The sequence below is a fragment of the Triticum urartu genome, chromosome 3A, assembly GCF_056163025.1.
Source record: "Triticum urartu cultivar PI428250 chromosome 3A, HENAU_Tu73, whole genome shotgun sequence".
Lineage (NCBI taxonomy): Eukaryota > Viridiplantae > Streptophyta > Magnoliopsida > Poales > Poaceae > Triticum > Triticum urartu.
The window spans coordinates 682579963-682594165 of NC_141875.1; the positions used below are offsets into that span (position 1 = coordinate 682579963).

The window sequence follows — 14203 nt, forward strand, 5'->3', positions numbered from 1 at the left end:
TGTAACATGGGTTCTTTTTTTTTGTTAATGTGGTGTCTGGAAACAAAAATGGACATAAACTTTATTAATACTTTTTTCGAACTCTATCATCAAAACCTGAAGAACTTGTTCAAAGTTTTCCTTATTATAAGTTCTTCAACTTTTGATAATAAAGTTCAAAAGAAGTGCTACTAACGTTCTTCAAAAGTTCTGAGCTATAGTAGAGTTTCCATGGCTAAGTTACAAAGTTTGGTTCTTGTTTATACAATTTCTTTCTCTTGAAACAAAGTAATATGAAAATTAGGACATTTTTGAATCCCAAGGAGCAGTGGTTCTTGTTTATACCATTATTATAAATTCTTCAACTATATTTTTATTCATCACTTGCCTATTATTATAAATCCACATTCGGAATTTGAATCCAAATAAGGTTCTAGTACAGTCGATGGTACATTTGTCAGGAATCTGTAGTGCTGGTCCCGCATCTATTTGAATACGGCCTGATATACAGGCACGAGAATATCACGTGAGGATGGAATACCATGCATGCCTGACAATTGGTGGGCCAACCTGATGGGACTGCATGCTGGATGAGCGGCGAGGATACAGGTTGTGCGCGCATACAGTTAGAAAAAACCACGTCCCTGCATCAACATTTTTTTACATGATGTTCAGGCGGTGGCAACCAGCCATTTGGCCTTGCCGCTGCACTCCCATGGTTCACTCTGTTCGGGACTAGTGTTTGTATCTCCAACAAGTAAGAAGCAATAAAGCCATGAATGACCTGCAGGCTCCTGAAAATACCTTCATGTATGGCTTTCCAATGCGCATCCCAGATCGCCCAGAGAGTAACAACAAACCTGACAAAATCTTCAATGGAGAGCACAGTTTGCATGGCGAAAATCCATTCCTTAGCATCCTCCACCTGATGTATGCTTTGCTGGATAATAATCTCTTTCGCACTCAAAGCCCATGTGTTGCCGGATGCAGGACAGTTTAACAAGGCGTGTCTCCAACTATCGCGAGCCCCACATAAGGGACAAGCTGGAGTTGTGGCCATGTTTCGGTGGTGCAGAACTTTCCTAGATGGGATTGAGTGCCTTGACAATCTTCACATGAAAACCCTCAGTTTAGATGGAACTTGAACTTTTCAAAGTGACTTCCACTCCTTGCTCTCCTGGTTGCTTGAGGACCCCTCCCGGCCTTCCAACCAGCTCCCCCTATTCATTTTCGTCCTGACCAACATACGGTATGCAGAGCCGACCGAGAAAAAGCCGCGAGGTTCTTCACATGTGCTGGCCTCTCTGGCCCAGGCACGGCCCCCTCGCTACACGGGATGGCTAGGCGGCCCGTTTAGCACGCCGGCACAGCTAGGCACGTTAAGGCATCGATCGTTCCCTGGCTCTGGTTCGCTACCTCGTTGGCTGGAATAAAAAAATCGATCACTGAACACCGCCCGTGACCATGCGCAGCGCTGCAGTGCGTCGGTGCGAGTCACACCGATTGCAGGGATAAGGGATCGCAGGCACACACGTCTTCTGTTTTTTTTTTCATGATATACGTGTCTCCTTCATATCATAAAGAACAAGGTAAAAGTCACGTAAAGATCGACATGATAAAACTGAAAAAATAGTAGAACATCTCTGAGCTTGACACCAACGCACGTCACCTGTCCTCCGAAATCATCATAGCAGCCACCGAAAAAAAGAATGACAAATCACCTCCTCATCCGAGCTTGACACGACTCCATTGCTAATATGCAGCTTTGCGAACCTCCAAGGTGGCTCACTAAAAGTGAATCATACCGAGGCAACACTCCGGACATGTCATCGAACGGTAGATTTGGCATCCCACCACGACTAAGAGGCCGAAGGAGAAAAGCATACCTGCCAGCCACGAACCACGAGCCCAACACATGTTCCATTTTCCAGATGTCGTCGATGCAGACCACAATCTGCATCCGCTCCTGGACTACCTCCCAAACTTCGCGCCGACGCTGGAGCAAACTCCGTCGCAACAGTTTGAGGACACATGTCCACCAAAAGAATGCCACTGCCGCCACACCATCCTTATTTGAACAGACTGGTTTCTAAATCCATTTCTAACCATAGGACCGATGAACTCGTCAGGGAAGGATCCAAAAAATCTTTATTTAGTGTCATCATCGTCGCCGCCGAAGAGCAAAGACAATGAACAACCTAAAAACTTAGACTACAAAAGAGTAAAAATAATCCACACGAATGGATCCGGCGACCCCCCTCACCATCGAGGACCGAGGTCATCGACGGTGGGGAGCCGCCGAAAGATGGCGTTGGAAGATGACCTAGGGTCCAGCCGCCAAAGACGAGAGGAAAACTCATACGAAATGTTTAGTGTACTTGAATACCTAGTCGGCACGTAGGTTCGTCTTCTGTTCCCTGGCTCTCTGTCTCTGGTACGTATACGTGGTTTTGTTAAAAAAAGGTTGGCCGTGCCGTGCCGGGCAAGCACGCGTGCCGGGCATGGCAGCCCAGGCACAGCCCACTAAGCCACGTGCCATGCCGGTCCATGACGGGCCTCACGCGGGCTATCGTGCCGGCCCGACAAAACCGGCCCGTTTGGTCAGGTTTGCCCCCTCGTGTGGACAGCCACCAACCAAACACCACCGAAATTTATCTCCTCACGCGAAAAGAAAACCTACCTCTCGCACAAAAAATGGGCAGCGGCGGCGTCTGCGTCTGCGATTCCCGATCGGAGCGGTTGAGCAAAGGCGGCGGCACCCCCTCCTCCCTCCCTCTTTCCTCCACTCTTCTTCCAACGCTCTGGGCAACCCTGCGGAGCCGGCGAATAGAAGCAGCAAGGCCGTCTCTTCCCCACTCAAAAATCGGAGGTATAGCCCCGCTGCGCATAGCAACCGATTTTTGCCATGTTCTTCTATGGTTTCATTGCATGGACAGTGAGAATGTATTTGATTGTTGTGCATATAACAACATATATTTGGTTGTCTAATGGACAGTGGGCATGCTTTTTGTTGCGCATGGACAATGAGCATATATTTGAGTGTGCTATTTCAAGTTATGTGTATTGTATGGACCTTGAGCATTGCAGAATACATCCGCTTCATATTTTTTATTCATGGCAGAATATAGACTACCATGTGCCCTGCAGAATATAGAGCCGTAGTTATTAGAACAAAACTTTATATAGTATCTCTTTGCGTTGAGTCATACTATTTCATAACGTCCCTTTGACTAGCAAAGGGTTGAAGAGAGGAAAAATAACATCCCTACTTTTGCCTGCCGGGGCAAAGGAAGAATGGTGGTGGAATTTAGGACCACTTTCACTTTTCATATGTAATGTTCTCAATGATATATAAATTCTAGTTTTAATCAATCATTTGTATTTTCTTCATATTCGATGGGCAACACCATTTACATTATTTTAGGAGAAAGCTTAATTTATTGTTTCCTTTGAGCTATACTTTCCTTTCCGTCATTAGCTTGTTTTATTTTCATTGAATTTGTATCATATAGTTACTTCCTTTATTTTGTTGATGGAGCAGATTTCTTGGAATTACTTACTCCTGCAAACTGAATAATTGCTGGACGTTATTAGATCTTGGTTACCATGGATTTTCTTGAACCAATGATAGCCTTAAACGAGACACATTATCAAGACGGTTATAGAGATGGTTATGATGATGGCTTGGTATCCGGAAAGGAAGAAGGAAGGCAGGTCGGGTTAAAGATGGGTTTCCAAGTAGGTGAAGAGCTAGGATTCTATCAGGGCTGCTTGGATGTGTGGATCTCAATAATTCGCCTTGATCAAGATGCATTCTCAGCTCGGGTCAGGAAATACATGGAGCAACTAGCTACACTTCTAAGCAACTATCCTTTGTCTGATCCAGAGAATAATCACCTTCAAGACATGATGAAGGAGATAAGGCTGAAATTCAGGGTTATCACGGGAAGCTTAGGAGCAAAATTGGGGTATGAAGGTCGTCCCACATCATCAGAGCAAGACCTTGAGGATATTTAGCTTGTTTAGCATTATCGATAGGGTTCTTATGGATTATTTAATCTCAGCACCACTTTGAAACTGATATTTGGTGTCTATATTGTTTGCTTTTGATTTTGGACTTATGATGTTCAGTTTCACGTATGTTGCTAAAGGTCTGGAAGGAAATGTGCTGCCACTGGGATAATGGAGGATACCTGAAGCAGTGTATCTAACAACCACTTAAAGTCTCTTCAACTTGAGAATATTTTGGAGTCATGTTATTTCTTATCTCTCTTCTTATCTTTTCAAGATGAGATGGTATTCTTTGCTGTACTGAACACATAGCTATTTTATGCCAGTCGCATGTATTTCCACTCTAAGCAATGATCAGTTTTTCATTGGCTTTTATATCGTACAGTACTACTTTAAATGCTATATGCTTACCTGACAAATGTCTTATTGATGCTTCTAGTTTATACATGATGTCAGGATATTGTCCAACTTTTTTCTGGGATAATATCTAACTGGACGTCAGGTGACGCTTCTAATTTATACATGATGTCAGGCTAGGCTTTGCATGTATACTCGAACACAAAATCGCAATCCTGCTAATGCTAGCATGCTGTCAACGGGTGATCGTCGAGATCGGAACTCAAAAGAGCTCCTAGATTGTTCGGCCAGGGGTTAAAACACTCTAGTCACTCCAAGGACCACAACAACGCAATTTACCAAGGTTCGGACCACCAGCGAAGTGTAACACCCTACTTTGGTTGTGGAGAGAGAGAGAGGGAGAGGGAGAGGGAGAGGGAGAGATTCTTAGAAACATTACAACACCCCGTTGAGTACACGATTTGCCTAAAATGCCCTTAACCCACTTGTCATAAAATGAGGTTTCTGTCAGCTCGTTAGTCCTCGTGCAGGTCGCCACCACCAATCAAGGAAACACCAATGGTTCTCTGCAGGAAACATCCAACGATGACTGATATAATCATGCGTACAATAATTCTTAACTTCTAGCATCAATGTGGTGACTTGTATGATGCCTCCAATCACTAAATATAAGATATGATACATGACATTTATTTATCTGAACAAACAAGATTTAAAATCTTACAATATCATTATGCTATCTTAAAGTGTAAGAGAATATAAATGTTCGATAAACACATTTAACTTTGTGGTCCTTGATATTTACAACGACATGCCATACTACGCCCTTTGTTCAGGTTTATATGGCCTAATATGTATTTTGATATTTACTTTTGACTACCAGTAGGATCAACAATATATGAGAGGTATGCCATAAAAATCCTACTAATGGAAAAGATTCCAGATACAGATTCGATGGTATAGCTTTCCGAAATATGACATAAAGAAAATATAGAAAAGAGTTATACATGCCAACATTTATTTAGAAGAGATATCAATGCATGATAAGTATCTAAGATTTGTTTGCCTCTTTGATAAATGCAAAATTTAACCAATATCTCAGATTTGTTTTCTATGCTACCAGTGGCAACAATAAAATAATCAAAAACAGAGAATAACACACACACACAGGGGGGGAGAGAGAGAGAGAGAGAGAGAGATCAATATAAAAAGAACGACAGTTATGGAGATCCAATAAATCTCACCAATTCAACTACATACTCCCTCTGTTTCCTTTTAGTCTGCATATTAGATTTGGTCAAAGTCAAACTTTGTAAAATTTGACCAACTTTATTGGAAAAAATATCAACAACTACAACACTAAAGCTATATGGTATGAAAATTAATTTCATGATGCATCTAATAATGATGATTTCATATTGTGAATCTTGATATTTTTTTCTATAAACTTAGTCAAAGTTGATAAAGTTTGACTTTGACCAAATCTTATATGCAGACTAAAAAGAAACGGAGGGAGTATATCCTACGATCTACGTCGCTCGGGTGTCTAGCATTAAACATTTCTAGCACCCTCCTAATCAAAATCATGCCTAATATCAATGTCGACATTAACCAAGTACTACCTCCGTTCCTAAATATAAGTATTTTTGGATATTCCACTACGGACTATATACGGAGTAAAATAAGTGGATTTATACTCTAAAAAATGTCTATATACCTCCGTATGTAGTCCGCAGTGGAGTAAAATGAGTGAATCTACATTCTAAATTACGTCTATATACATCCGTATGTAGTCTATATTGAAATATCTAAAAAGACTTATATTTAGGAACGGAGGGTTTAATTATATCCTACCTAATAATATCTTGCCTAGTAATATGCAATACAATTACTATCTTGCCTAATTTACTATATAATTACTAGTAAAAGTAGGTGTGCAAAATTTATTTGACAAAAAACACATACGCTATTTGTGATACTACTATGATATTAATACCATTGACTAAGAGAAATAAATGCAGGATCATTGGCTAATATTTGATTAAGACTATATGAAATTTGCACTACATTTAAATAAATATGAAATCGAAACATTTATATAAAAGAATGTAAGATATTTATGTAGAACCAGCAAGATGTGGCAACGATAATTTAAGACAAATACATGGATGCAAGATGATTACCTAAGATAAGCGGCATTTATTTGCCCCAACAAGACATATGCAATTTTCTATAATATTGTAATACTAATACCATTGCATGAAAAATAAATGGAAGACCAATGCCTAATATTTGACTATGACTCTATATAGAAATTAGTACTACATATAAATAACATGAAATGCATACCATTTATATAAAATAGTATATGTCATTTATGTAGAAGCAGCAAGACATGGCAATAATTATTCAGGAGAAATACTTGGATGCGAGGTCATTGCATAAGATGCTATTGGGCCTCTCTAATATAAATAGCAACAAACGAAGGAGTTTATTGGTAGCACCAAATACAGACGAACATAAGGAGGGACGAATATAATAGAAGTAACATCTTTGTTTCATGGCACTCATCGGGAGCACTACAACACGATCGACGATCGTGTGCCTGATGGTTGTTGCTTTGGTGGTGTTTGCTACTTTGGTGGTGTTTGCTACTATAAGCTTTACCTTGCCATGTTGCCATGCTGGCACTGGTATGTAAGACATCTCCTTACTTTGATATGCATTTTCCAAATTCTTAAACTTGTTAATGCTTTTGTACACCCCTTTTGAAAAGTTTACACGGGTGTTAAAAATGCTTAAATGATTAACAAATTCATACCACTATCTTCCCGACGGCTCAATCAAGAGGCTACAACCAACAGTGGCACCTGCTCCGCAGTAAAGAAACTAGAACCAATGATGGCTAACCTTCTCTATGACACGTGCCGCTCCATGACTTAGCAATACTTCCCACAAGGACATATATCAGGCCCATGGTGATTACACATATAAATATTTGAGTCTTCTTGATTATAGATAGCCTTGAATGTTGATCATTTTTGATGGTATGTGTTGTACTTTATTTAGTGCTAGTACGATAGGTAGAACAGATCTTGAGCATGAATTTTTTAATAGAAGAGTTTTATATAACTCAGATTAGTATAGTTAGGAGACTATAAAGATCGAAGTTTTCGTATTAAATCAGATCACTAACGGTAGTCGAGAGTACATGAAATCATTATGCCACTATGGGCTCGCAACATGTCCGCCCTCGGCGGTAGGCGAGCTACCCATGTCTATTGGCTATTGCCGCACCAGCCTGCAGATCATACATTGAAACAATTGATTTGGATATAAAAGACCATACTAGACTTTTTTTTTATCGAACGGGTAACTCTTAATCTCCACCTTTGTAACCTTTTTCTGGGTGGTGTACAGAAGCAAAACTCAATTAACCTATATAAAGCACATATTGTTTGATAAATGTGCATATGTTGTATTTTGCAGAATCTACTAAAAAGGTGGTGTGTGAGACGCTGGATGCATGTATCTCTGACGCTGGATGCAAAGCTATCTGCGAGGGTAGTGGCATGGTTTTCTACTATAACGCGTGTGCGGGTCACGATTTTCCAATCTGTTGCTGCATACCTATGTAAGGGGGCGCTCTTCCGCCGTGTTGCTGCACAGAAATATAAAATTTATTCGCGGTTTTCTGCCCGAGCTATGCAATTCTGAATAATTATATGCTTCTAATGCTGCTACTTATTTTTCCATATTGTCTATTGTTTGTCTTATGCACACAAGTATAATGATTATCATCTACTACCTGTCCTTTTCTCTTTTGGAAAAGTCTATTATCTGTCTTGTGCTTGTGCATGGAAGAGATTGTATATCTCTATCCATGGGTGCATGTGAGTCTGACCATAACCATTGCTGCATGCAATGCAATAATGTACACATGTGTCAGGTGCTAGCTAAACAGTATAGGGCATGCAAAAGCAAACCACTTAACTAAACTAGCACAACGACCGAGCTTCACTATGAAGCAAACCTGGTTGCCATAAAAAAGACCCAAAATAAAAGGGAAGAGGATGATGGAGTTCTAGGGCAAACAGCAACAGTCATCATAGATGATGATGTGGCCTATGGGTTAATGTTCTGGGCTTGGCCCATTTGAACACGTACAGTTGTGTGTGTTTGCTAATGGCCGGCTGAAATCGCGGCATCTATTTATCGCATTAAGCGATATGAGAAGTTCCCCTCGCTGAAGCATCGCCCCGTTTAAAGGCAGCGCAGCTAACCAGTATGCTTCGACTTTGATTCATGACAGTTTAGTAAAGCCAAGTAGCTAACGTCTAGTGCAGTCGAGGTTTCCACTACTTCTCTTCCGTTTTTCCAGTTTTTATTCGTTTTCTTCTATTTCTTTTCTTTTTTTCTTCTCCTTTTTCCATTTTTCGGGTTTTTTTTCATCTCCATTTTTCTTTTACTTTTTAAATTTTCATTTTTTCATTTTTTATTTGTTTCCTTTTTGTTTTTCATTCCATATTCTTATATACATGATCAACATTTTTTCAAATACTTGTTCAACACTTTTGAAATACCTTTTCAACATTTTTCAAACACTTATTCAACATTTTTAAATACATGTTCAACATTTTTAAATACATGTTTAACATTTTTTTCAAAGAATTTGTTCAACATCTTTTCAAATACTTGTTGCAAAATTTTCAAATAATTGTTCAACTTTTTTTATATACATGATCAACATTGTTTTCAATACTTTGTTCAACATATTTTCAAATACTTGTTCTTCATTTTCAAATACTTGGTCAACATTTTTCAAATACTTGGTCAACATTTTTCAAATACTTGTTCAACATTTTTCAAATACCCATTCAGCATTTTTAGTACTTATTCTACATTTTTCAAATGTGTTTTTGACAGATTTTTTTTATATATGTATATATATATATATATAATATTTTAAAGTATAAACAAAAGTAAAAAGAAAGCAAAAAATCATTAACGTGAAAAAACGAAACAGGAAAGGGCAGGTGCTTACCCGCTCACGTGGGCTGGCCCATATGCTCACTGGCTTCAGCGAGTCGGAACGATTGACTCACTGAACGCGAGAAATAGCGCCCCCCGGCTGAAATCCTAGGCAAATCCTAAACGGCGCCTTATGCGCCCGTTTATTTACTTTTCACAAACGGGCGCACACACCCAACGCCACGCCCCCCCTCCCCCCCCCCCCCCCCCCCCCCGCGGTGGGCAGGCCAGTTTTCCCTTTTATTTTCTTCTGTTCAAACTGATGCAAAAAGGTTGTGCGCTAGCCGGAGCGCGTGCACCCCCTGCTCCCCCGTGTGAACAAAGAGGGTCGGCCCATACACCTTTCCGGTTTTGGGAACGTTCAAGAACCTTCCCAAACCCCTTTTTATTTTATTTTTCATATTTTTTATTTTTTTCCGTTCACTTCTATTTTTAGTTATTCATTTTAATTTTCCTTTTTATATTTTTTTGTTTTCTTTGTCTTTCTTTTTTTCTTTTTGGTTTATGAAAATTCGTGAGCATAATCCTGAAATCTGGGAACATTTTTTTTCAAATCGGTGAACATTTTGTAAATCTCAATTTTTGTGCAATGAATAAAATAGTTATTCATATTTTATAAAAAATGTTCATGAAACTTTTAAAATATGTTAACATATTAAAAATTGTTCATCAAATTCGAAAAAGTTATTAAATTCAAGTACATTCATGAAATTGACTTTTTTTCATCAAACTCAAGAAATGTTCATTATATCCAAAAATGTCCTTGAATTTTAGAAGAATGTTCATCATATTCAAGAAAAATCAACAAATTTGAAAACTGTTCTTGACTTCAAAATTTGTTCATAAAGTTGAAAAAACATTCTTTGTATTTTTTCATCAACGCACAGGTTTTTGAAATCATCAACATTTTTTCATTCGGCGAACATTTCTTGAATAAATGAATGCTTTTGTAAAATTCATGAATATTTTTTTAATTCGCCAAAATCTTTTCAATATGCGAGCATTGTTTTTCTAAAATCATGAACATTTCTTAAACCACGAACATCTTATCATTTCTAGAACATTTTCACAAATTCTTTATTTTAAAATTGATTTTTTAAATTCGCAATTGTTTTAAAGTAGAAAAAGATTAAAAACAGAAAAATAAAGCAAAAGGCTAAAAACAAAATAAAAATTGGGGCGTCCAGCCCAGCTCATGGGCTGGCCCTATGGAGGCAGGCTGGAGGAGGCGGGTGCGCGTTGGCATGTTCGCTAGCGCCGCACACGCCAAATAGGAAGTCACGTCCAACTCGGGATCTCCAGGTTGAGAGGGTAACACACCAACCACTACGACAAGCGGACATATGCGCCTACATACTTCTTTTTATTTTATTTATTCTTTGTCAAGGTTGCACCGTGAAAGAAAAAGAGAAAGGGGCAACGTTAGAGCATCTCCAGCCGTTGGCCCCCCAGGGGGCGCCTAAAATCGCCGCCTGGGGGTGAGCCGGCGCAAAAATTGGACCTGGGGGCGAGTTGGTCCCCAGCCGCTAGCCCCAGGGCCGCCCCCCAACGCGTTTTAAAATAAAAGAAGTATAGCACAGTTCGGCGAAGTTCGGCTATAAACACGATAAATTTCGGCCGAACATGATAAATTTCGGCACAGTTCGGCGAAGTTCGCGGATTTTCATTACATAGCACATATATAAACTAATCTAAAAAAACTGGCTGAAGTCACCGCCGTCGCCGCTACCGTCGTCGTCGGCCTTCTCCTTGACGCAGGCGCCCCTGCTGGACCCCTCCCCGGTGTCGCCTTGGCGGACTGGTGGCGGCGTGTCGTCGTCGTCGCTGTCGTAGATGACGACGACTTCGCCTTCGTCGCGGCCGCGTCGGCGCTCCGCGAAGTGGCGCAGGGCGGCGCACTGGCGCTCCTTCGCCTTCTCCAGGCGCTCCTTCTCCATCACTATGGAGTCCCTGCGCGCCCATTCCAGGGCCGCGTCGTCGTTTTCGAGTTCCATCGTCTTCACCGGCGCGGCCGGCTCCTTCACCGGCGCGAGCCCCGGCTTCGTCTTTGGCTTGACGAAGCGCGCAGGAGGAGCCGACGAGGAGGCGCGCCGGCCGCCCTCGTTGATGACGATGTCGGCGCTGCGAGTGCGCCGGCCGAGCGGCGTCTCCGCCGCGGGCTCGGCCTTGACGCCGAGCAGGGCCGGAGTACCGGAGGAGTGCGATGAAGATCACGAGGAGGAAGAAGAGGAGGAGGACCCGAACCTCCTTGGCGCCCATGGCTCGACGCGTCGGTGCTGCGCCGGGGCGGCCACCCTCGCCGGGTACGCCAACGGCGGGTCGTTGCCGCCCTCGAGGTACGTCAGCACGCCCTCGAGTGTGCGGCCGGGGACGCCCCACCACAGGTGGCGCCCCTCGCTGTTCTTCAGGCCGCCGACCACTGGCGCGCCGTTGGTGGACGCCAAGCGCTGCTGCTGGCAGCGCTCAAAGTACGCCGCCCAAGCCGCGTGGTTGTCAGTGGCGTACTGGGGGAGGGAGAGCTAAGCGTCGGTGAGGGAGGCGCGCACGACCTCGACCTCCTCGGCGAAGTATTTGGGCTTCGCCACGGCGTCGGGCAACGGGGGAATGGGCACTCCCCCGTCGCTGAGTCTCCACCCCGTCGGCCCAGCGCGCATGTCCGGCGGCGCCGGGATGGTCACCTGGAACAGGAGCCAGGACTCCTGTTCGCGGAGCGAACGGCGGCCGAAGCCATTGGCCGCCGCCTCGTCTCCGGGGAAACACTCTGCCATGGCGACGGGCTCGGAGAGGTAGAAAGGGAGAGGGAGGGGCTGGGCGGCGACGCTCGGGAGAGGTAGAGGGAGGGGCTGGGCGGCAGCGAGGGGCGGGGCTGGTGTGGGCACAGGCGAGTGAGGCCACCGGCTATATAGCCGCGCCGCGCCCGTGTGGACGCGTGCGAGGGAGGGGAGGCGTCAGCGCACCGTCCCGTGACACGCCGCCCGTGAGGAATCAATGGCAAGGCTGACCGGCGGCAGCCTTGTCATTGATTTCCCGCGGGAAACGAGGCTGTTGGGGGAAGACGAGGCGTCGTGTCGCTGACGCGTCTGGCCCGCGGCTTTTTCACGCCAAAACAGCTCGCCCTGGCGCCCCCGGGCGCCCCACAGCATGCCGGGTTCGGCCTGGGTCCGCCGGTGCTGTTTTCGGCACAGGCCGGCGAAAATCGAGCTCCTGGGGGCGCGACTGGGCCGTTTTTTCGACGCCGGCGCGAAAAAATCACCTGGGGAGGCCTTCCTGGGGGCGCGGCTGGAGATGCTCTTACTATTCCTTACCATACTTGTGCTTCAGAGTAGCACCATGTTTTTCATACACAGAGTCTCCTATGTTGTCACTTTCATATACTAGTGGGAATTTTTCATTATAGAACTTCGCTTGTATATTTTGATGATGGGCTTCCTCAAATGCCCGAGGTCTTCATGATCCAGCAAGTTGGATGGACACCCACTTAATTTTCAATTTGAGCTTTCATACACTTATAACTCTTAGTGCATCTGTTGCATGGCAATCCCTACTCCTCACATTGACATCAATTGATATGCATCTTAATAGCTGGTTGATTAGCCGCGTCGATGTGAGACTATCTTCCTTTTTGCCCTCTCCTTATTAATCCCTACCACCGCATTCTATTCCACCCATAGTGTTCATGTATTGCGTGGGGGTTGAAAAAGCTGAACCGTGTTAAAAAGTATGAACCAATTGCTTGGCTGACACCGAGGTAGTGCATGATCTATACTTTGTGTTAAGAAGATAGATCATGAAAAGGCTATATGATTTTGTAGGGATAGTGCTCTTTAACATTTTTATTCTGAAATGCATGATTGTTTGTTGGTATGCCCGAGTATTGATGTCTTTATACCAAATTATAGACTATTGTTTTGAATCGCCCGTGTCTTAATATTCATGCCATGATTAGATTATATGATCAAGATTATGCTAGGTAGCATTCCGCACCAAAAATTATATTTTTTTATCATTAGCCTACTCGAGGACGAGTAGGAATTAAGCTTGGGGATGCTGATACATCTCCGTCATATCTATATTTTTGATTGTTTCACACCAATATTTTACAACTTCCATATAATTTTGGCAATATTTTATATTATTTGTGGGACTAACATATTGATCCAGTGCCTAGCGTTAGTTCCTGTTTGTCACATTTTTTTCACAGAATATCCATATCAAATGAAGTCCAAGCATGATAATTTTTTCGGAGATTTATTTTTGAATATATATGATTTTTGTGAAGAAGAATCAATGCAAGACTGTGCTCGTGGGGCCCACAAGGCACCAGGGCGCGCCGTGGTGCCTCATGAGCCCCTCGTAAGTCGGTCGACCCCCTTCTTTCGCCACAAGAAATATAATATCACGAAAAAATCGTGTTAAAATTTTAGCTCGATCGGATTTACGGATCTCCAGAAATGTAAGGAACGATTTTCAGCCAGAAAATAGAAGCGCGTAACAGAAGAGAAACGGAGATAGAGAGATCCAATCTGGGAGGGCTCCTGCCCTCTAGGAGCCATGGAGGCCATGGACCAGGGGTGAAACCCTCCTCCCATCTAAGGGGGAGGCCAAGCAAGGGGAAGAAGGAGGGGGGATCTCCCCCTCTCTCCCGGTGGCGCCGGAACGCTGCTGGGGCAACCATCGTGACAGCGATCTACACCAACAACTTTGTCGCCGTCATCACCAACTCCCCCCTCTATGCAGCGGTGTAACCTGTCTATTCCCGTTGTAATTCTCTACTTAAACATGGTGCTTAATACTTCATATTATTATCCAATGATGTGTTGCCATC

General features: G+C 43.1%; 1 protein-coding gene and 1 long non-coding RNA gene across 2 annotated transcripts; both read left to right on the top strand.

Moving 5' to 3' along the window:
• The first annotated feature begins 3585 nt into the window (after positions 1-3585).
• LOC125549164 (uncharacterized) lies at positions 3586-4129 on the top strand. The gene has a single exon (XM_048712638.2). The coding sequence runs from the start codon at positions 3586-3588 to the stop codon at positions 3994-3996; it is 411 nt and encodes a 136-aa protein (XP_048568595.1). The 3' UTR covers positions 3997-4129.
• Positions 4130-6390: 2261 nt separating this feature from the next.
• On the top strand, positions 6391-8102 carry LOC125547179 (uncharacterized). Its single transcript, XR_015599922.1, has 2 exons — positions 6391-7040; positions 7837-8102. It is a non-coding gene; the product is annotated as an uncharacterized LOC125547179 (long non-coding RNA).
• The last annotated feature ends 6101 nt before the right edge of the window (positions 8103-14203 follow it).

Excerpts from the sequence above, each read along its gene's own strand:
- LOC125549164 (XM_048712638.2), top strand. The coding sequence starts at position 3,586 with ATGGATTTTCTTGAACCAATGATAGCCTTAAACGAGACACATTATCAA.